Source organism: Megalobrama amblycephala, linkage group LG10 (genome assembly GCF_018812025.1).
Source record: "Megalobrama amblycephala isolate DHTTF-2021 linkage group LG10, ASM1881202v1, whole genome shotgun sequence".
Taxonomy (NCBI): Eukaryota; Metazoa; Chordata; class Actinopteri; order Cypriniformes; family Xenocyprididae; genus Megalobrama; species Megalobrama amblycephala.
Window position 1 is genome coordinate 28,365,669 of NC_063053.1, and position 23,619 is coordinate 28,389,287.

Consider the following 23,619-nt stretch of genomic DNA (forward strand, 5'->3'; position numbering starts at 1 on the left):
TACACCATCACCCTCTGCACCCACGCCTCTCTCCCGTGGGCCTATGCCACAGGAACGTCTGCGCTCATGGATCTCATCTGAGATCATCTCCAGGTTCCTGAGGGCTGATTTATATTCCCCTTTAGCCTGCGTCAGCTTGGCTTGGAGATCATCCACATTCTTCTTCAGTTGCTTAAGAGAGGAGGACAAAAAGTTGACATTAAACAAAATACAGAAGTAACATGGAAGCATGGCCTAAAATAGATAAAGGACAGAAAAATACAGGTAAATAGATTAAATTATAAAAAAAATTATTAAATAATTTAAAAAAATTATGTTTTCCATATTAATATATATGAGAAGTTTTTTTAGAATATTTAATATTAAATTTCTTACTCCAATGGCAATTTTTTCCCTTGTTTTAAGCAAAAACCTTTCAAAATTTCTTAATTTTATTCTTAAAACAAAATGTTTTTGTAAATGTTAAGTAGATTTTTAGATATTTATATTTTTTAAATATTATAAAATGACTGCAAATGATATTTTTGCAGTGTGTATTTAGCACGTATAAATGACTTATAGATGTTGCATGATAAGTACCTCAAGCTGCAAGTAATATTTTGCCTTCATTTCAAAGTAGGGCCTGAAAAAGAGAGTGAGAAAAAAGTGATTAGAGCTACTGTATTGTAAAGGCCTATAAATAGCATCTTACATATCACCATGGCAACTGTTCACATATGCAGATACATTAATCAAATGATGAGAGACAAGATTAACAGGGTTCGGTGATAGAGTTGAGCCAGCTGAGTCACCATCACACGTGAGAAACCCACCTAAAAGGCTCCCCACTGATATTTATGGGTTTAACATGAGTCTAGTCTCACAGACGGCTGACTCTCATCATAAACTAATTATGAGCAAAACCTGCCTACTAAGAAAGAAAGATAGTATCTGACTGACATATAAACTGACCGACCCAGTTTGTTTTTTGTTTTGAGACATTAAGACCATAAACATACTCTACGAAAATAGACAAATCACAGACGTGAACAATTAGCCAATGCATTGCAAGTGCGCAGTCACCTTTTATTGTTTCATTCTGTGGCAGCGACATTTACGTTACATTTATTGAATCGCTTTTACCTAATGGGTTAGTTCACCCAAAAGAGTTACTCACCCTCGTGTTCCAAACGCATAAGGCTTTCATTCATCTTCTGAACACAAGTGAAGATATTTTTAATAAAATCTGAGCCGGTTCTGTACTCTCCATTGACAGTCCACGCAACTACCACTTTGACGCTTCAAAAAGTTCATAAAGAGATCGTAAAACTAATCCATATGAATTGAATGGTTTAGTCCAAATTTTCTGAAGAGACCCAATCGCTTTATATGATGAACAGACTAAATTTAGGCTTTTATTCACATATAAACATTGATCAGCGAACATAAACAGAAGCTCAACCAAACCTGCTTGATGCGTGAGAACAAACATCTTGCGGAAGCTCAAACGTGCTTCGTAACACATGAGAATGAACCTCACTGGTTCTGGCGTGCTTCAAGCAAACATGCTTGAGCTTCTGTTTACCACAACTGATATGTGCATTGGATGTTGTATGTGAATAAAAGTGGTAGTGAAGGGACAGAAATCAGAATACAGAAATATTCATTTTTGTTCCTTAGATGAAAAAAAGTCTTACGGGTTTGGAACAACATGAGGGTGAGTATTTAATGACAGAATTTTTATTTCTGGGTGAACTAACCCTTTAAGCCTTCAAGGTTTATGATTTTACATGTGTGTGTTTGAAGAGCGGAGGCGTAGCTAGGCTAGGGTAAAAACTTAATGGATCCCGGTGCAGTTTGTTGCACAGTACTCGTTTGGGAGGGCATGGCCTGTGAATATGAGGCTCTACACGATCCCAGACGAGGAATAATGGTCTTATCTAGCGAAACAATCGGTCATTTTCTAAAAAAAATACAAACAAACACAAATGCTCATCTTGCATTGCTCTGTGATGCGCCACGCATTACGAAATCAAATTGGAAAAATCACGCGTGACGTAGGCAGAAGTACCACAAAAAACTCCATCTCATTTTCTCCTCCATCTTCAAAATTATCCGACATTGTTGTTTTACCTTTTTTTATAAAGGCCGTTTGACACTTTCAGTTTGTAAACACTTGCTCGGTACTTCCGCCTACATCACGTGTGACCTTTCCAACATGATTACGTAATGCGTGGTGCACCGCAGAGCTAGTGCAAGACAAGCATTTGTGTTTAAAAAGTATATAATTTTTATTTTTTAAAAGATTGTTTCACTAGATAAGACCCTTATTCCTCGTTTGGGATTGTGTAGAGCCCTTTGAAGCTCTTTGGACCTTCAACCCGTTGGTTCCCATTGAAGTCCACTATATTGAGAAAAATCCTGAAATGTTTCCTCAAAAACCTTAATTTCTTTTTAACTGAATAAAAAAAGACAAACATCTTGGATGACATGGGGGTGAGTAAATTATCAGGTAATTCTGAAGTGAACTAATCCTTTAACTATGACAACAAAGTAAAACCTACAATCCCCATAAACATACAACATAGCAACAATCCACTGACTGTTTGAGGATTCTCATGCTATTTCTGTGTGCAAGATGCAGACATATTAAGTAAAGACTATTACTAGCCTAAATGGTATCAGTGAATGCTTGTGTGTTTGACAAATTAATTGGTGCATACTTAGACTTGTTGATGGTGCGTTTGAGCTTCTTCTCCTGCTGTTTCATTCGGCTCATGGCGGCAGTGTATTTGGCAGCGGTCTCCTTGTGCAGTAGCTCACTGCGTGTTTTTATCTGCTCTGCCTCCATCACCTATAAACCAAAACAAGGATGTTTGAGTATTTCCTGGTACACCTCATTCTACCATCCCACAACTTCGCATTACTCACTCGCTGTGTTGCGTGATTTAGCATCTCCTGCCAGGCCGAGTCAAACTGCCTCTTGTCGTCCTCCAACAGCCTCTGTTCAGCCAGGGCGATGGTCTCTTTGGCCGCCCGCAGTACCTCCGTGGCCCTCTGGAAGTCTTGCGTGGATCTCTGTGCTTCCAGCTGAGCCTAGGGGACAGGTAGAGGGCAATTACATAAACGGTGCATTGCTAAAGTAAACAACATTGTGGATTATCCATGAAGCAACAGTGCAAGAGATGAAGAAACTTTACTCATGCACAGAACTTCCTGTATGGTGACATATTAAAATCACCCTTGAACTTCCTTTATGGAGAATTAAAGCAAGCCGTGCTAAATCGGTCCAAAACATACTCCTTTCCCATTCCTTCACTTTTGAACTCTAATCTCCACATTACTCCCACTGACAGAAAAAGCCTGCGGAAACCTCTTAATGATTCAGTCTACTTAACCAAACAAAACAGGATCAGTTTTGCAACCAGCGGCAATGAGGCAGTTTTTCTCTTTGAAGAGAGATTTACAGCATAGAGAGATCATATAAATTAACTCCGAAATTTATATTATACCAGTATTTCATTCGAAGTTTACATTCTGCATTTAAACAGAATATTGCTTACTCTCTCTATCTACGGTATGTATCTATCAACACACACATACACAACATATGTAAAACATTATATGGTGCCCTTTGAAATGACAATTACCTTTGAAATGACAATTCATGTGACATTCATCTATCATGATAAAAAAACATTCTGGATATGTCTATCACCCAGTGAATGTGATTATACATCTCTACTATAAGACCTTGAATGCTACAAGACTCAGGACTGAATGTGCACTGTATCAAACACTGTAAATGGCAGTCCCATGGATAATCCTCTACCTTTCCTCCAATCTGTCCTATTATAGTCTTTCATTTGAGACAGCTCAATATTCTTTTTTCTCCATCCCTTCATTCACACACAGGCTATTTTTAGCTCAGGCTTCAAAGTTGACGTGATGCTGCCGCATTGCCATGAAGAGCTGACAGCAGGGGATCACAGCAGATGGCAGGACAGACCTCCAATCCATCCAGGAAAAGACACAGAAGGATGGAAGGACTGGTGTAGCAAGTATAAATAAAATAAAATAATATTGATGCATCATCGGCAATTATATTTTAGTGTGTGAACACAAAACATAAAAAGACAACAATCAAGCTATATATTAAAGGGTTAGTTTGCACAAAAATGAAAATTCTGTCATTAATTACTCGCCCTCATCCTCAGCTTGTATCAAACTGCCAAAGTCATGCCCCCCAATGGTGAACCACTGAAGTTTCGAAACCCTTATGATGTAACAAAGCCTCGTTTACCGAAATCACGTGACTTTGGCAGTTTTATACATGTTCTGAATCACTGATTCGAAACAAAAAATTTGTAAAGCTTCATGAAGCAGCGTTTTGAAATGGCCCATCACTAGATATTGTTGAATAAAGTCATTATTTTGTTTTTTTGGCGCACAAAAAGTACTGGTCACTTCTTAACATTAAGGTTGAACCACTGTAGTCACATGAACTGTTTTAAATGTCTTATCTTTCTGGGCATCTGAAAGAGTTAATTATCTTGCTGTCAAAGCAGGCCTCACTGAGCCATCGTATTTTATCAAAAATATCTTAATTTGTGTTCCAAAGATAAACAAACATGGGTGTGGAACGACATGAGGTTGAGTAATTAATGACTTTTCATTTTTGGGTAAACTAACCCTTTAAGGTCACTGAAGATGGCAAGACAGTAAAGGACACGGATGGATAGAAGGGCTGATGTAGTAAAGTAAAATAAAATAATCTTGAGGCATTATTAGTGGGTATATTTTAGTGTGAGAACATAAAACAATGATCAAGCTTATAAGGTCTTTGAAATGGTCAGTACTCTTAAGAATTCAGCAGAAGTAAAAACTTCAGAAGCTTTTATGTTCATGCAGGGAAAAACTTGTTAAAATATTCATTTCAAATTACACTCAGAGGTACTCTGAGGTCAAAAGTTATTTCCTGAGGAGTAGCGTGTTAAAACTAACTGCTTCAAATCAGTTCCGCAGCAAAGTGAGGCAGTGAAATAAACCACATCTAATATTTAACAAGCTGCACAAAAATCATCTGATTTAATCATTTTTGATGTGATTTAAGTTCGGAGAACTTTTACACAGAGAAGCTGATTATTAACATTATTGCAATTAAATAGACAGAAAAAGTACTTGTCTTTGTTTATGGAAAAAATCCTATTGCATCAAAGCACTCCAGCTTTAATCAAATTCTGACCAAAAATAATGCAGAGACGGCCTCATAATGAGATGTTTTGGGTCCATGGTGACCCAGTTGACATGCTTTTTTGATGTCATTAACCAATTGTCCATGTTGTTGCTTAAAAAATAAAGTCTTTTGCAATGCTTTATACATCTCGTTTGACTGGCATAAAAACAAGCTCATTTGTGACTGTTTTTGACCTGAAGATAACCCCTCTCAAGACTAATGCTTTTATTGTTTCAACGCACACTGGGCTACTGGGACTTCGAACTTAAATGTGAGACTAAAGAGTTTCTTATCAAACATTTCTGTAGCAGAAAGTAAACCTTGAACTGAATTAGGGCCAAAAATACATTTTCTACACAATAAAACCCCCAATGCATTCTCGTTAAAAAACAAAGTGTAGCTTAATCTTGTGATAAATATAGCCATTATGAAATTCTCCAAAGCTTATTGACTGAAGGCAGCATAGGGGTTATGACTCATAAACTGATTTCAATAAATCTGCTTTGGTGCCATGCGGTCACCGTTAAACATCTATAGCAGTTTACCACCAAGAAAGCACACGTTCAACCAAACAAGCACACATACAGTCCAATTCCCAATTCTCCAACAGAGGTCACAAGGGCTCCTGCAAATGGACACAATTTTCACCTCAGTACTCTGGTTTATTACTTCCTACCAAAACATATGCCATGTGAGGATGAGTACAGGACAAATAATCAATCAGACAAGAGAGGGATAGAGGACGGACAGCCGTGAATGTGATAAAAGGCATTAACAACCATCCCTCCTGATTCACAGCCAAACATTGCAGAACATTATCTGAGGGGTTTCACTGTTAAGCCTCAGTATGACTCAATGTTTGACTGCCAAAATGATGCAATAAAGCTGACAAACAAATTTTCCCTGTATAACAAGGCAACAGGGAACCACATTTTACACTGTTGCCAACAGCTTTTCATAGTTGTTAGAAGGACCAAACCATCCAAGAAAGGCTCGCGGTCTAAGGCAAAGGTCCATTAATGCTACATAAGGATTCAGGATCATTAGGGAAAAGAAATGATAAATGTAATGCTCAGTAAATGTAACACTGGTAATAATTCAAATGTACATTGCATGTGCAATTCAATCCTCTACCCAAAATAATCAAGTTTCAGTAATGACTGACACAGATATTTATATAAAAAAAAAAAAAAAAAAAAGTACAAAAATTAATAAATAAAAAAGTTGAATCTTACATAAAAAATAAACTTTCTGGCCTGATTTGATAACATTATCATAAAATTTTGAAATGAAATGCAACGCTTTCCTGTAGTTCAGTGGAAACATCGGTCTTTTATTAAAAATGTCTCTTTGGGGTTTTAGGTTGGGTTATATTAAAAGATGCATTTTCAAAAAAAAACCAGCAAACAGGGGATGTTCTTAGAATTCACCTAACATTCTGGCAAGGTTTCTTTCAAAGTTGTGAACAAACAGTTTTCCAATTATGTAAATAGAACATTTGTTCAGAGTTATCTGGTCTTTAATAATGTTCTCAAAAATATTTATACATCATTCATTGAATGTTTCTATAGGAAGCAATGTTTAGTTGGATGTTCGTCTAATGTTTTGTAAATGTTACTACTTTTTTTGCAACATTTAGAGAACATTCAAAAATAACATTCCTAAAATGGTCCAATAACCAAAAACATTTTTTTTTTAAAAACTGGACATTTGGAGAACATTCAGAAATGGGAATAATAGCAAAACATTCTTAGAACATATTTTTGTTAGCTGGGAATGCTTCATAATGTCATAATATGCCTAGTGTTTGAGGATGTTTACACATACAATTCATAAATTCTTATTATAAAACTTTTTACTTGCCAAGCAACACTGGCCTTTGTGTAGGGCCTACTATTAGTCTAATTGTATCCAACTCAATCAATAAATTTATGTCATGGATAATAACTGCTAATACGCTCTCAACAACAATATTTGAGGGTAAATTTCAAAGTATTAAAGGTCCCGTTTTTCGTGTTTTTTTGAAGCTTTGATTGTGTTTATAGTGTGCAATATAACATGTGTTCATGTTTCGCGTGTAAAAAAAACACAGTATTTTTCACATAATTTACTTATCTGTATACCGCTGTTTCCACTGTCATAAAAACGGGCTGATGACTTCCTTGTTCTATGAAGTCCTCCTTCAGAAATACGTAACGAGTTCTGATTGTGCCAGCGGTTCCTGTGTTGTGATTCGACAGCAGTTTAGCGCATCTTGCCCGGAAAGGTCACGCCTCTTACCATAACGTGGAGATGCACGCGCTCAGTGTTATTGTAAACATGTCTTTAATTTTATCCTATCAATTTGAGCCGGAATCAGACCCGGTGATTGGACTGCGGGATGAAAATAACAGCGTTTCGACGACATGGCGACAAACACACTCTACAAACGCAACTCTTGTGTATTCCTGTGGGCGGAGGTTAGTCAAAAAACTGTTTTAGTGACGTCATTAAAGAAGGAAGTAGAGGGATGTAGTCCAAACTGGCCGTTCGATGTAGGCGACTTCTGTTAAATAAAATATCTCGCTTGGCATTGAACTTTGAGCTTTCAAATTTTACAGATTTTATTTATACTCTAACAACAACATTACACACTAACTAAAGTTTGAAACATGGGATCACGAAGAATAGGACCTTTAAACTAAACATTTTCTGAACAAATTAACAACATTATTTTTAATTATCCCATGACACCATACAACCAGGAAAAGCACAAACATTGCAATAATACTGGCCCAAGGAAAACACAAGGCCATATTTAGGACATCTGAGGAAATCATAAAGCTTAAGAATTTATATACAAACTACCCATATTTTTATGAGAAGGCTGCAGTGGCCCTCTGAGAGAGTTCGATGACACCAGCACATAGCTGCAGGTGTTTTAGCTGTGCCGCCCATCTGACAAGAGCGGTTCCCGCTTCTCAAACTGAAGTGCTGAGTGAGACCATTGAAATCATTACTGGTCATGACAAATCGCTGGCAGCATAAAGGTCCTTCTCTGTGTTCAAGTGCTCTGAGGACACATCACAGCAAAAGGGTTTCCCTTGTCTTCTAAATCAGAGCAGTTCAGTGTTGGTACTCATTTTCCACGCTCTACATTGAGGTTATATAATGATTACCTAAACATGAGGCTAGGAAATCATTATGCAACTTATTTACATGCAAAAGTCTCAAAGGTACAATAGCAAAATTCTGTTTAATTCTTATTAGGATCAGAGAAATAAACAGACTGGTTTTGCAATTGTACAATTAAGATCTCTATATGTACACTATTATTTGAAAGTTTAGGTTCAGTTCAATTTTTTTTAATGAATGCTTTTATTAGGCAAGTATGCATTAAATTTGATCAAAAAATTATATTTAAAATAAATTATGTTCTTTTGAACTTTCATTCATCAAAGAATTTCATCCATCCTAAATCCTGTATCATGGTTTCCACAAAAATATTAAGCAGCACAACTGTTTTCAACACTGAGCAGCATATCATCATATTAGAAGACTTGAGTAATGGCCGCTGAAGATTCAGCTTTGCCATTACAGGAATACATTCAATTTTGAAATATTCAAATAGAAAAGAGCTCTTTTTAACTATTTCACAGCATTATTGTTTTTACTATATTATTCATCAAATAAATGCAGTCTTGGTGAGCATGAGAAAACCGTTCCGGAAAAAAAACCTTTTGTATTCTGCAGAAAAAAAGGTCATAAAGATTTGGAATGAAACAAGGGTGGATAAATGATGACAATTATCCCTTTAATGCAACCAAAATAATAGTGGTAAAATATGCAACTTCATTCATTTAATTCACCTTTTCACGGCTCTTGATAATGAATGATAATGCTGAAGTCTTCATAAATTATATTTTACAAAACATACTGGAAGAGCATTAAACGGGAATACTGATGTATATATGAGTGTATATGAGAATGAGCATGTGTGTGCATTATTCAGAAGAGCTCTTAATGAGAAATGTGTTCTGAATTATTAATATGAGAACAGTTCTGAAAAAAAATTCCATCCTTGAATCAGCAGACCAGTCATACATGGTTCTTGCATTCATTATACCTTATCACTGATTCCATCTAAACTCCAGAGTCTTCAACTGCCTTCAGAGCAAAAAGATTCTGACAACTGCTGAAGCCTTGTGATCCATGCATTTTGACGGTTGTATAAGTGTAAACTAGACTTTGAAGTGGGCCACTCTAAATGCAGAGTTCAAACAAATAGCACTTGTATGAGAAAATATACTCTCCTGCTAGATGAACAAGATGTTTTAACTTCTTAACGTTGCAGTATGGTTTCATGGTACATCAAACTGACCCCTTTTAACAACAAGACAAGAAAGACACTGGAAACTTAATGATCTCTCCAGCTGCTTCTCTGAAAATAGCACATATAAATATATAAAGAAAAAAGGATGTTGTCTTGCAGAAGTGATTTCAAACAAAGAACAAGCTCAGAAGAAAACAAATTAGCTCTAAATAAGGTAACATTTGAATTTAGGGGGGATTTCCACTGATGCTTACAAAAAATAAAAGTGGCAAAAGAGGTCATAAGTGGTTATTTTGAAATGATTTTCTAAATATACTGGTGGAAATTCAGGGGGAGACTGTCAAGAGACACAGTGCAGGGGTGGGGGGAGAGAGACATGGCAAAACTGCAGAGACAGGAAACAGTTAAAGCTTCACTGCAGTCAAGTGTTCACTGCAGAGAGACAGCACAGAGAGAGAGAGAGAGAGAGAGAGAGAGGAGGCACTGATCATGCAGTGTAAAGCCTGACATCTCTGTTACATATTTGATTGATAACCATAAATGTCAGTCTTGCTCTTCTGGGAATTTGGGTCAAAATATCCTGTCCACATAGACAAAAACAGATATTACATAAAATGGTACATCAAGCGAAGATTAATTATAAAGATTATTAATATTATTACTAATAGTAGTCATCATCATCATCATCATCATCATCATCATCAAATGGTATTAAAAACAAAATGCACAGCAAGAGAAAAAAATCGAGATAAAATGTTGAGAATAAACTCGTTAAATTACGAGAAAAAACTCGTTAAATTGAGAAAAAAGTCGAGAAAAAATGTTGAGAATAAACTCGTTAAATTACGAGAGAAAACTCGTTAAATTTCGAGAAAAAAGTCGAGATAAAATGTTGATAATAAACTCGTTAAATTACGAGAAAAAAACTCGTTAAATTTCGAGAAAAAAGTCGAGATAAAATGTTGAGAATAAACTCGTTAAATTACGAGAGAAAACTCGTTAAATTTCGAGAAAAAAGTCGAGATAAAATGTTGATAATAAACTTGTTAAATTACGAGAAAAAAACTCGTTAAATTTCGAGAAAAAAGTCGAGATAAAATGTTGAGAATAAACTCGTTAAATTACGAGAGAAAACTCGTTAAATTTCGAGAAAAAAGTCGAGATAAAATGTTGATAATAAACTCGTTAAATTACGAGAAAAAAACTCGTTAAATTTCGAGAAAAAAGTCGAGATAAAATGTTGAGAATAAACTCGTTAAATTACAAGAAAAAACTCGTTAAATTTCGAGAAAAAAGTCGAGATAAAATGTTGAGAATAAACTCGTTAAATTACGAGAAAAAAGTCGAGATAAAATGTTGAGAATAAACTCGTTAAATTACGAGAAAAAACTCGTTAAATTTCGAGAAAAAAACTCGGTAAATTTCGAGAAAAAAGTCAAGATAAAATGTTGAGAATAAAATCATTAAATTACGAGAAAAAAGTCGTCAGATTATGAGAACAAATTCGTTAAATTATGAGAAAAAAAGTCGTTAAATTTCGAGAAAAAAACTCGGTAAATTTCGAGAAAAAAGTCAAGATAAAATGTTGAGAATAAAATCATTAAATTATGAGAAAAAAGTCGTCAGATTATGAGAACAAATTCATTAAATTATGAGAAAAAAAGTCATTAAATTTCGAGAAAAAATTTGAGATAAGATGTTGAGAATAAACTCATTAAATTATGAGAAAAAAGTCGTTAAATTACGAGAAAAAAGTCGTTAAATTATGAGTTTATTCTCAACATTTTATTTAGACTTTTTTCTCGAAATTTAACAACTTTAATCTCGAGATGGTTTTATTTTTTTATTATTGCTTGGCCCTAATCCTCTTCCTTACATGTCAAACCTGTAAGAGTGTCACTCATCTTTAAGCCTAAATTCAACCTGTTCATCATATAAATCAATCGTGCCTCTTCAGAAAATGTGGACTAAACCAGTAGATTAATATGGATTAGTTTTACGATATTTTTATGAACTGAAAGCATGAAAGTGGTAGATAAGTGGACTGTCAATGGAGGGACAGAAATCTGTCAGATTTCATTTAAAATATCTTCATTTGTGTTCAGAAGATGATCGAAAGTCTTACGTGTTTGGAACAACATGAGGGTGAGTAATTAATGACAATTTTCATTTTTGGGTGAACTATCCCTTTAATAATAATAATAATAATAATAATAATAATAATCATCGCACACTTTTGTTTGTACATTTTGAGGAGTTTTCCCCCAACAGAAGCAGTTTATCATAGACGATGTAGCATAATGCATGACAAAACACTTTTCGCTAAGAGGCACCTGGTGTTTCAAATTAGAATAACCTGTCAGTATAAAAGCTCATCCTTCAGAAGAACAAAGACAGTTTAAACCAGTTTAAATGAATCATCTCCACATTTCTCATTATAAAAGAGCTTGACAACCCAGAAGAGACTGTTTCCATAAAAACACTTCTGTTTGTCCCTGAGGAAAACAATAACTAAGAGCTCTCCTTCACCACCAAGAAAACTGAAGAACATCAAGTGCTTTGTCAGTGAAATTAAATAGGCCACTTACAATTCTTCCTTCATGGAGTGAAAATGCTTCGCAAACTATATTGCCCCAATTTCAGAGCGGGTCAACGCTACTGTTGTTACTGATTCAGTCAAATAAAGTTTACCAAGTGTTGTATAAATCTGAGGAACTTTGCCTTTATAAGTCAAAGCAAATGAGACATTTTACACCAACCCCACCCCACCCACCCCCCAATGCCCCAGCTGCAACACACTAACCGAGATAAACTGATAATCTTCTCTTAGAATAGCACAGGCCTTTGAGAAAAGGGAACTAGGATTTGAACATTTAAACATTTGCTCTCTCTCAGCAAAGTCTTTTATGCCTCGTTGAATGAAGCCAGCCACCTGTGACAGATCTACAGTTAATGCTACCGTGCCATCCAGCTCATAGCAGATAACAAGCTGATAGCACAAGAGTCTCCAGAGAGGGATAAAAGAAAACACACCGCAGACAAAATGGTGGAGTGCCAACTAAAAACAGATGCTGTGTGGGTGAAGTTGGCTTTAGGAAGATAATATTGGGTTCTTGTTTGGATTTTCTTGGCCTCACCTGCCGTGCCACCCGCCGGGCCTCCCAGTACGGTTTCGATTCCTCCACCGCTTTCCCAATCTTCTTCACCAGTTCATCCAGCTTTAATGTGGCTTCCACCAGCACGGAACGAAACTTCTGCCTGGCATCCTAGAGACAGACCAAACATGAAAAATCAAATGGATATGTTTAGGGATACACAATATATCGGTACCATTTCGGTAACCAGCAAATATTAGAGACTTTTTTATTTATTTATATCGAATCTGTCGGTATTGGATATTTAATTGTAATTCGCTCATTTTTCCTATTTGTTAATCATTTTCAACTAAAAACAGAACACTTTTTATGCGTTTTGGCCATTCATTTACACGACAACGGCATTTTGGGGGCCTGAAGACGCAAACTTTTGAAAAACGGGTTTAAAAGTGCAAGCTTTTGAAAATGATACTGTTATCTTCTCCGTGTAAACTACAAAAACACAAATCTGTGAAAACGGTGACGTCAACCACATGCGTATTACATGTTCAGTCTATAGGCACGTAGTGTTTCTTTACAAAGTGACATCGCCAACTACTGGCCTGGCATGCATAATACAGCGCTTTGATAACATTGTCATCTGTACATGAAAAACGCAAAGGAGAAACTTACATTTTTAGTGCATTATTGTCATATAACCGTACTCTCAAAGTTAATCTTTAAAAACAAATAATTAATTATAAAGATTAATATATTATTATTATTAATCATAATAATCAAATGGCATAAAAATTGTATATCAAGCAACACAAAAAAATAATAAATAAAATGTAATTAAATGTAATTCTTTTAGCAAAGCTAAAAATTAATATCCATTTTTTCTACTGTACATTGGGGCATTTATTTATTTATTTTAAGTTCAGAATTTTATTATTTATTATTCAAAATATTATTCATTTTAATATTGGCCATAACATGAAAATAAGTATTATCTTACTGGTATCGACCAGAATTATAATTTTAATACAGCATTTCTATTCTGAACATTGTTGATCAAAGGTAACACATAATGCATATCAAAATAAACTATATGCAGAGTTCAGATGGCATAAAAATCTTAATAGAAATTACCACATTGATTTATGCCGACAACATCTGAAATCAATTGAGTAATTGGAAACACAAGGAATGTTCCCAACTATATAATTATATTAAGTATATAATAAATGTTAAACATTCTAAGAATTTTACAGTGAAATGACTTTCATTTCAACTTGTCATGGCATTTGGGTCAACTACTTTGCACATAAAAAGTGCTATACATAAAAGGGGAGTAAAATCAGTTTATCTGTAATCAGATTTGCAAGAAGATCTGTGAAGATGTCTAAAGCACATGGAAAAATACGCTTTTCTCTTGAGTTGTAAACAAGCTTTCTCATAAATGTAATTCAATCGTTATTTTCCATTTATTGCCCATGGCAAAGCAATTAGATTAAATCCCATTCGTCAAAACACAGATTATTTGCAACAGACTCCAATACCAGGAAAAAGAGAACACCAAGAGTTAAATCTTAAGTCCCCATTGAAGTGCAACAAGGACAGTGACGCAAAAGCAACACTAATTTGGTTTACAGCCAAATAGCTCAATTATGGGATTCTTAGAACAATCATCAGAGTTGGAATGGGTCAAGAAAGTCTGCATAAACAGTAACTATTGCTACTGCATGCACTACTGCACTTTAACTTTATGTTAGTACAAAACAATCCAGAAGCTTTCAATTGTGTTTTATGAAGTTTAGAGAAACACTAATCAATCTATAAAAATCTTCACTCCTCTTCCAACTCTTAAATTCCAATATAGTTAGCGCGTGCCCTTCTTTATTCATTTCATCTGTAGGAAACAACTTGCTAATTTGTTCAGTAAGGAAGACTGTGCTTTTGCTTCAGGAGCTGGACTGCCAGAGAAATTGGCAAACAGGCGGTCTTGAGATCCTTTGAGAAAGTATTTCTCCTTCGGCCTCTGACTAGCGAAGTCATTTTATTAAATTATTACATTACAGGACATGCCCAAACAATGAACTCAATGGCATCGGGACAATTCAGTGTGACCAAAGTGACCACATGACTGAGTCTGACCAGCTGAGTGTTTTTGTCTAAACATGTCCTTGTTTACGGCATGCTGTATCTCTGAGATCCGCACTTTACTCTGCTAAAAAAAAAAGAAATGCTCTGCATAAAAAAATTAAAAGTATATGAACGCCAAATATCATATTCCTTGTCATTGGATTTTTTTGCATAAAATAAAATGATCCAAACATAAGATCTTTCATCAGCTTTTTTAAGTTTACTTTTTACAGTGTGTGAAGCACAGAATTCACTTACTAATTTTACTGGATACAAGTTCCAGTCATTTATGGTGCTCAAGGAACACTTGATCTATTGCATAATACTGACATTATACACATTCTGTTCCTTGGTGTGCTGTGGTACAAAATCCAAACTTAAGACAGGTGATTTCTATTAACAATTTACCAACGTATATGATATTTTAAGAAGTGTGAAATCCTGGCAAAAAGAAAATACACATATTATATATAATATGTGTGTGTATATATGCATAGAAAAGGAAAATTACCACTATCAATAAGCAGTCCAAATTGAAAAGGCATTTGTTTGTTAATCAAATATATTATATTTATTGTATAGCCTAACTATTATTTCACCATTCATTCAGTTTAAACTTTTGGATGTTGGATTGTGCAGTCATACCTCAAGCTCAGTTTCACATCTATTGATGTCATCTGTGGACTGATTCAGCTTCTCCAGCTCTCCCTGTGAAGAAAACTCAAGAGTCAGAAATGTTAAATGGACATATCCCATTGAGGGATTCATTTTCATTTGTATCTCATAAACTGCAGTAGCGCAAAGAAGTGAGAGAAAACTTGGTTGATGCTACATATGCAAATATATTTAGATCTGTGGAGACCTCTAATAAGCAGCAGGGCTCTAAAAGGCAACAACTGATGCAGTGTTGCCATTTCCGCTTTTTATAATCAACTATACAAATCATAAAGTCGACAAAATATGGACAGTGTCGGGTTGCGATTATTATTAGGCTATTACTTCTTCATAACTGCGAGTTCTTGGCATCCAAAGCATAATGAAACATGATCAACCAGCAATAGCAGTTGTCACTTTATATTCGCTAGGCTAGTTTTTTTTTTTTTTCTCAGACATTCTTCAAATTATACATTTCAAGTTTATGCTACAATACATCAAATCAATTGAATCAGGATATTCTCTTTGCGATAGAAAAAAAAAAAAAAAACTGGCGTCGCTTCTTTCAGGCATATTTGTGTGTTTTGTCAGAGCAGGTGGCTTGTTTTTCCAACGAGATCTGGCAACACTGAATTGGGGCACCAGTGCCGCAGACGAGCCGTCAATAAAAAGCAAGTTGCGGCGAATTAATCAATAATTTCCTCTCAGTGTCAAGAAGTCAATAATAGGATTAACATGCAGTGTCGCCGATAAGGAAAATGTGATATGAAACCCTTCAATGTGTAAATTAATAAGTGTAGGCTATTTGTAACCATCTCATTTGTTACACTGACATCCCTTTAAGAAAAAATATCAAAGACAATCTACCTGAATTCTCGGGTCTACCTCCTCTTCTTCAGGTGATTCAAATTCTTCATCCGACCTGTTCTCCTTGTCTGAGCTATCCATTTTATTTTATTATCTTGCAAAAAAATTAAACGGATGCCCTCTTGTGAGGTGATTTCTAAGTATATGCGTCCGTTAGAGACTAATACACATCAAACGCAAATATCATTCCTCGACACTGTACGGATTCCTGATTTAAAGAAAGAAATGAAGAGACCCACGCGCGTGTCTGAATGCCCGCACACACAGCTGTGCTGTATGGGAGCCGTGAAGACAAGGTGAAGTCTGTCCCCGCCCCCTTCGCTTTCACACTGACTCTCTCCAGCTCAACACTTATCGGCAATGAGTGCCAAATTGTTGGCAATGACAAAAACAAAGAGCGCTAGGCTTCAAGTGTTGAATCTGAAAAGTGTACAGGTGTCATTCCATTCCTGTTGTGTGCATCATGAATATAAAAACGAAAAATAAATATGAATAGCATTAGGCTATGCCTTTTATAGGCATTTTCCTGCAAATTAGCAAAAAAAAAAAAGAAAATTCCAACTTTATTTGTTTTCTTTCTTCATGAGTATGTATCCCGATCAATGTTCAGAAGACGAAAAAAAAAAAAATAATTTAAAAAATTAAAATGAAATCTGGTATTTTTTAAAATGTATCATATTTATATATATATATATATATATATATATATATATATATATATATATATATATATATATATATTTTTTTTTTTTTTTTTTTTTTTTTAATTTCAATTATTATTGTCCCCATGTGTCCAACCATGTTATCATCATAACTCCACATTATTAAAATAATAGCCTATCACAATTTAAAAAAAATATATATATATGTAAAAGTATCATAATGACATTATCTTATCTCATTTCCTCTTTTTTATTACTTTAAAATCAGTCTGGGACCTTAAAATGTCACTATACCAAGATTTTGTACAGTAAACATCTGATTATTAAAACCAGGATATAGGAATTTCATCATTAAAATCTCTAAGCCCCATGTAGCCTCTTGTCCTTGAGGAAAAAGCTAAATGTCAACCTTGTTCGTTTTTTAAGGCACAAATCCAACATACACAATTTACTAGCACTTGAAGTCCTCAAGGCCTTTAAAAATATGAGGCACCCATTGTGTGGAATGATTTGAGAATGTTTTCCAAAAACATTCATCATTATCTTCATTTTATTGTCATATCTCCAATGCCAAAATGTTCTCAAGGCTGTGGGTTAAATGACCAGTATTTGAGATAGACAGATCTGTTAACCTTCCCAAAACTGACTGACTCACAACATCAAAATATATCATTAAAAAGGCACAGGATGGTTTGACTCGTGATTAATGGTCAACTGTACTTTATTCGTAAAAAACACTTCAGGTCTTGATATAGTGTGATATGATAACGCTCTAGTTTTGCCTAGTTTTGTGACATGAAATTTGTGACATGAAACTGTTTTACACCACAAGAGGGCAGCTGATGACGCAGTGATTGCTGCTTATATACACTCTTAATGATGATTGACAGGACTGAATGTTAAGGTTCCTCCCAAACCTACGTTTGGAACTACACTGGGCTGCGTTTCCCAAAGAGAACTATGGTCGCAAGTTCCATCATTACCAATAGAGTTCAATGGGACTTAGGACCATAGTTGGCTAACGATGCTTTTGGGAAACTCACCCCTGATCAGGCATAACATTATGAGCACTGACAGGTGATTATCTCTTCATCACAGCACCTGTTAGTGGGATTTATTAGGCAGCAAGTGAACATTTTTTCCTCAAAGTTGATGTGTTAGAAGCAGGAGAAATGGGCAAGCGTAAGGATTTGAGCGAGTTTGACAAGGGCCAAATTATGATGGCTAGACGATTGGGTCAGAACATCTCCAAAACTGCAGCTCTTGTGGGGATGTTCCTGGTCTGCAGTGGTCAGTATCTATCAAAAGTGGTCCAAGGAAGAAACAGTGGTGAACCATCGACAGGGTCATGTGTGGCCAAGGCTCACTGATGCACGTTGGGAGCGAAGGCTGGCCTGTGTGGTCCGATCAAACAGACGAGCTACTGTAGCTCAAATTGCTCAAGAAGTTAATGCTAGTTCTGATAGAAAGGTGTCAGAAAGCACCAACAGTGGGCACGTGAGCATCAGAACTGGACCACGGAGCAATGGAAGAAGGTGCCTGGTCTGATGAATGACGTCACATGGATAGCTGGGTTGCGTGTGCGTCACAAGAAGGCAAGCCGGCAGAGGCAGTGTGATGCTTTGGGCAATGTTCTGCTGGGAAACTTGAGTCCTGCCATCCATGTGGATGTTACTTTGACACGTACCACCTACCTAAGCATTGTTGCAGACCATGTACACCCTTTCATGGAAACAGTATTCCCTGGTGGCCGTGGCCTCTTTCAGCAGGATAATGCGTCCTGCCACAAAGCAAAAATGATTCAGGAATGGTTTGAGGAGCACAACAATGAATTTGAGGTGTTGACTTGGCCTCCAAATTCCCCAGATCTCAATCCAGTCGAGCATCTGTGGGATGTGCTGAACTAACAAGTCTGATCCATGGAGGCCCCAGCTCACAACTTACAGGACTTAAAGGATCTGCTGCTAACATCTTGGTGCCGGATACCACAGCACATCTTCAGGAGTCTAGTGGAGTCCATGCCTCGACGGGTCAGGGCTGTTTTGGCAGCAAAAGGGGGACCAACACAATATTAGGAAGGTGGTCATAATGTTATGCCTGATCAATCAATATCCCTATTATATGCTTAATTTCATATTATCATAAATAATTAACACTATTACACTTCTGTTGGTTTACATATATTCAGTTCTTATTTTAGGAAGGAAATCACAAGTTTGTTTTCCTGAAATATTTGGCTTCTGCCAAAGATTTGTTGTTCATAAATTGCCACTAATGGATGTTGAGACAGACAGATGTGCTTGTGCTTTAATAATTTCATTATTCAGATGGATTACTGATAATATCCATCATGCTCTTAAAGACACATAAACTAGTGTTATTTTGAATGATCCACTATCCTCTGCTTACATAATTTGCTTTAAATGCCATGCCATAACAAAGAGTGTTCTGAAAGAAGTTCTGATCTGCATGTTGTTTGGGAACTGAGAGGACCCTAGGCCTTTTTAATAGCTGAAAAAAAAAACATACAACCCCAATTCTAGAAAAGTTGTGACATTTTGTAAAATGCAATAAACCAAGAATCTGTGATTTTGTTAATTCTCTTTAAAAATTAATTTAACTGACAAAAGTACAACGAAAAGATTTTCACAGTTTTCACTGACCAACGTAAGTGTATTTTGTAAATATAAACAAATTTAGATTTTGATGACTGCAACACTTTTAAATGTTCATTTAAATGTTTGGAAATTGTTGAAGTTTTGCAAGTGGAATTTTTGCCCAATCTCGTCTGATACAAGACAGCTGCTCATCAGTCTGTGGTCGTCGTTGTCTGATTTTCCTTTTCATGATGGGCCATACAGTAAAAGACAGATCTGGACTGCAGACAAGTCAGTCAAGCAGATCCCTTCTATAGTGTAGAGCAGTGGTCGCCAACCCGTCGATCGCGATCGACCGGTCGATCTTTATCACTGTTCCAGTAGCTCGCGAAAATAACAGAAATATGAGTACAAAATAGCCTACATTACATTTCTCCAGTCTTTGTACTGTATTTTTGTATTTATTTTTCTGTTATTTTCGGGAGCTACTGGGACAGTGATAAAGGTAAACAGCCCACATCATGTCCGAGTCTGTAAACGGCTGTAAACAAGAGGCAGAGACGCTGAAGACGGACCGTAAACAAGAGGAGAAAATTCTGTAGCAGGCAGAGCAGCTCACTGTTCACGATGCTCGAAATATAGGAAGGAAATATAAATATTGAATTAGGGGTGAAGGGTTATATGAATGCATCTCTAAAAGGAATTACTGTCTTCAGAAAAATTTCGATGGCAACGGCATTTTATTTTCATCTTACCTCCGAATAAAGTAGCTAATTATTAGCGCAGTTCAGCTTTGTTTACAGCGGTAACCAAGGAAACGCTGTATCACTGCTGCTCCATAAGCGCCACCAGCTGTCAGAGAGTGAATTTGCGTCTCATTCAGCCTGCTGTTTTTGTTTCATGCATTTTTGTGTAGCATATAATTTCACAAAGATAAAGTCAGACCGTTCTGTTTTTGCTTTAAATCTTGAAATTAAATCTCAATTAATTCAAATAAAAAACAACTGCTCATGCAATGTGATAGCATCTTTGTTTGGATTGTGATTAAAAAGCAGTGGTTCCCTCTAATTTGGAATGGCTATGTATTTTTGTTTATAATAATAACAATAATAATAATAATAAATATCTGCAACCAGTATCAGAATCGACCAATTTGCTTGTAAAAATAAATAAATAAATCAGAATCTAAATTGGCCACGAAAACAACAACAACAAAAAAAAACTAAATACAATCTGGTCTGTCTTTTTTCTATCAAGTAGATCTTGTCTTTCATAAAGGTCGAGGTTAGGGATCTTGGGCTTAAAAAGGTTGGTGACCACTGGTGTAGAGTGTTTAGAAACCACTCTGTTGTATTACGTGCAGAATAAGGCCTGGCATGCATGCTTCCCAGGAAAGTTGTCATCTTGATGTCTATGTACAATCCCGATATACACCTCCACGCAGGGCCGGATTATCCATAGACGGGATTGGGCGAGTGCCCTGGGGCACCAGCCAATAGGGGGGCACCAAGTGATAAAGATAATGACTAGACTTTTTTTTAATCATGTTTTATATATATATTATTTATCTGGAAAGATACGGATACAAAATTAACAGTTAATGATACAACAGCCCTGCTGCCCATATAATCGCGAAAGTGAAAGTGCCCTTTGAGGTCGCATCGCGGTAGAGAGGCCTGCACTCCCAGATCCACGGGACCCAACGCAACAGAGTGTGGCGCGGGACAAGAGTTGATGGGCGCGGGCGGTGAGACACTATCAGTATGGGAAGCCAAACACACCAAAAGTGGTACGAGGCAGCGGGGTGTTACAAAGCTCGCGCCGCGCTGACATGTCATCTGCGCGGATCAATGGACCGAGCCGCGCGACCGACTCGTCAGCGCAGCGCGGACGTGTTTTCTAGCGCCACCCAATGGGCAGCGCGGCGCGAGCTAATCTCATCCAATAGTATCCAGCTGCAGACCCGCAGCACCACAGTTTCAGAACCGCAGTTTCATGATGTCTACAGTATTTAACAACAATACTTTTAAATAAAGTCATTTTTCTGTTCATATAGGCCTAATATGCATAAGATATCATGATGTACAAAGAGGAGTTTTTACCAAGTTAATCGATAATGCAAACTATGTTTTGTTAAGGCATGAACTAATGTATAAACTGTGAACAAATACTTTTAACCATATAATTTTGAAAATATATTAATAAATGTGTAACCATATAGTAAAATGTCTCCCTTGACTGTATGTGATATTATTTCCTTATGTTCATGTTGTGAACTTCTGACAAATAGTATAAAGACACAGAGGCATTTAAGGGCATTTAATGTCAAAATATAAGCCTACATGTATTTAATCATTCCAAATCCTTGAACAAGTGAAACATGCATTTAAGCCAATGAGACATCAGAAGGTGTATATGGTGAGTGTATGATATTTCTGTCATGATGTGGTGAACGAATTTATATTTATATATTTATATTACTAAGTATTTGTATTACTAAGTGTCTGCTAGGCTATTGAATCATTTACATTTTATCATTAAAGATTTTTTTGCATTTGTCAAAGATATGTATCGTGTTATGTATCGTGATTATTTGTTTTTTGCTTGTTTTTATTTTATTCTGAGCAGTTTAAATATGTTTTAATCCTATTATTTTAGAAATGTTTTATATCCTATTTGTTTTCAACACACGTTTTACTTGTTCAAGGCTTTTTTTTAAATGGTTATTTTTATTTGACATTAAATAGCCTACGTTACATAATGTAAGTATTATGTGTAACAATTTGAACATGAAGGAAATAATACGATCAAATATACAGTCAAATGTTACACATGTATTAATATATGTTTGAATTAATAAAAAAAATAAAAAAAATAAATCTTCTCAAACTCTGTGTCATTGTATTAGCCTATTTAAAACGTGGAGAAAATAATTTAAAAATAAAAACGGCGTAGTTGTAGCCTATTCTCGCAGTAGCCTATACACGACTGTGTTTGTATCCGTTCATTGACATTAAGCATATAGGCTGTTTTAAAATTTTGCTCTTTGTACATCATGATATCTTATGCATATTAGGCCTATATGAACAGAAAAATGACTTTATTTAAAAGTATTGTTGTTAAATACTGTAGACATCATGAAACTGCGGTTCTGAAACTGTGGTGCTGCGGGTCTGCAGCTGGATACTATTGGATGAGATTAGCTCGCGCCGCGCTGCCCATTGGGTGGCGCTAGAAAACACGTCCGCGCTGCGCTGACGAGTCGGTCGCGCGGCTCGGTCCACTGATCCGCGCAGATGACATGTCAGCGCGGCGCGAGCTTTGTAACACCCCGCTGCCTCGTACCACTTTTGGTGTGTTTGGCTTAGAATATACAGAAAAAAAAAAAAAAAAAAAAAAAGAAAAAAAAAAAAAAACATAGTAAAAATAACAATACCATAATTCAAAGCTGTAAAAGACCATAACAAAAAAAAAAAAAAAAAAAAGAGGGCATCATACAAATGAATAAAAATTATACATTAAATACAGTAAAGAGTTTGTAGGCCGTGCAAACTGTACATGTTTTAAGAGCTTTTTTGTTAAGTGAGAGTGAAATTGTGAGCAAGTAATGTTTTATCTCTTGAAAGAATACTAGAAAAATAGGTTTACAATTTGAAAATTTACATTTATGAATATAAAATCTACATAGAAAGAGAATTAGGTTTATTATAAAGCAGGCATTTGAATCTGCTGTAAAGAAACCAAAAATAACAGATTTAGGACTCATTGAAAAACCCTGTAAGATAGTACTTGAAATAAAAGAACTTACATCTTTCCAAAGTTGAAAAGTATAGTTACATGACCAAAACAAATGAAGAAGTGTTTCAGTATCATTCTGACAAAAGGAGCATTTAGTGTCAAAATCTGATCCAAATTTTTTCTTAAGAACATGTTTGACAGGGTAAATATTATGGAGCAATTTAAAAGTTATTTCTTTTATTTTGTTAGTAAGGAAAAATCTTTGTTGCATGGACCATATATTTTTCCAATTTAAATTATCAAAAAGGTTGTTCCAATATGAGACTGCAGGGGGGCAGAGACAATGTTCTCAAGG

General features: G+C 35.8%; 1 protein-coding gene across 1 annotated transcript in view; it reads right to left on the bottom strand.

Annotated features, from left to right (window-relative positions):
- Positions 1-16,595, bottom strand: part of LOC125277273 (SH3 domain-binding protein 5-like) — a 20,823-nt gene extending 4,228 nt beyond the window's left edge. Inside the window, exons 1-7 of the mRNA XM_048205628.1 lie at positions 16,268-16,595; positions 15,392-15,454; positions 12,665-12,793; positions 2,911-3,075; positions 2,703-2,833; positions 580-622; positions 1-171 (exon numbers count right to left, since the gene is read on the bottom strand). The exon at positions 1-171 is cut by the window's left edge and continues 49 nt beyond it. Of these exons, the coding sequence (XP_048061585.1) occupies positions 1-171; positions 580-622; positions 2,703-2,833; positions 2,911-3,075; positions 12,665-12,793; positions 15,392-15,454; positions 16,268-16,348 (783 nt within the window). The 5' untranslated portion in view covers positions 16,349-16,595. The remainder of the gene's footprint in view (positions 172-579; positions 623-2,702; positions 2,834-2,910; positions 3,076-12,664; positions 12,794-15,391; positions 15,455-16,267) is intronic.
- Between the last annotated feature and the right edge of the window lie 7,024 nt (positions 16,596-23,619).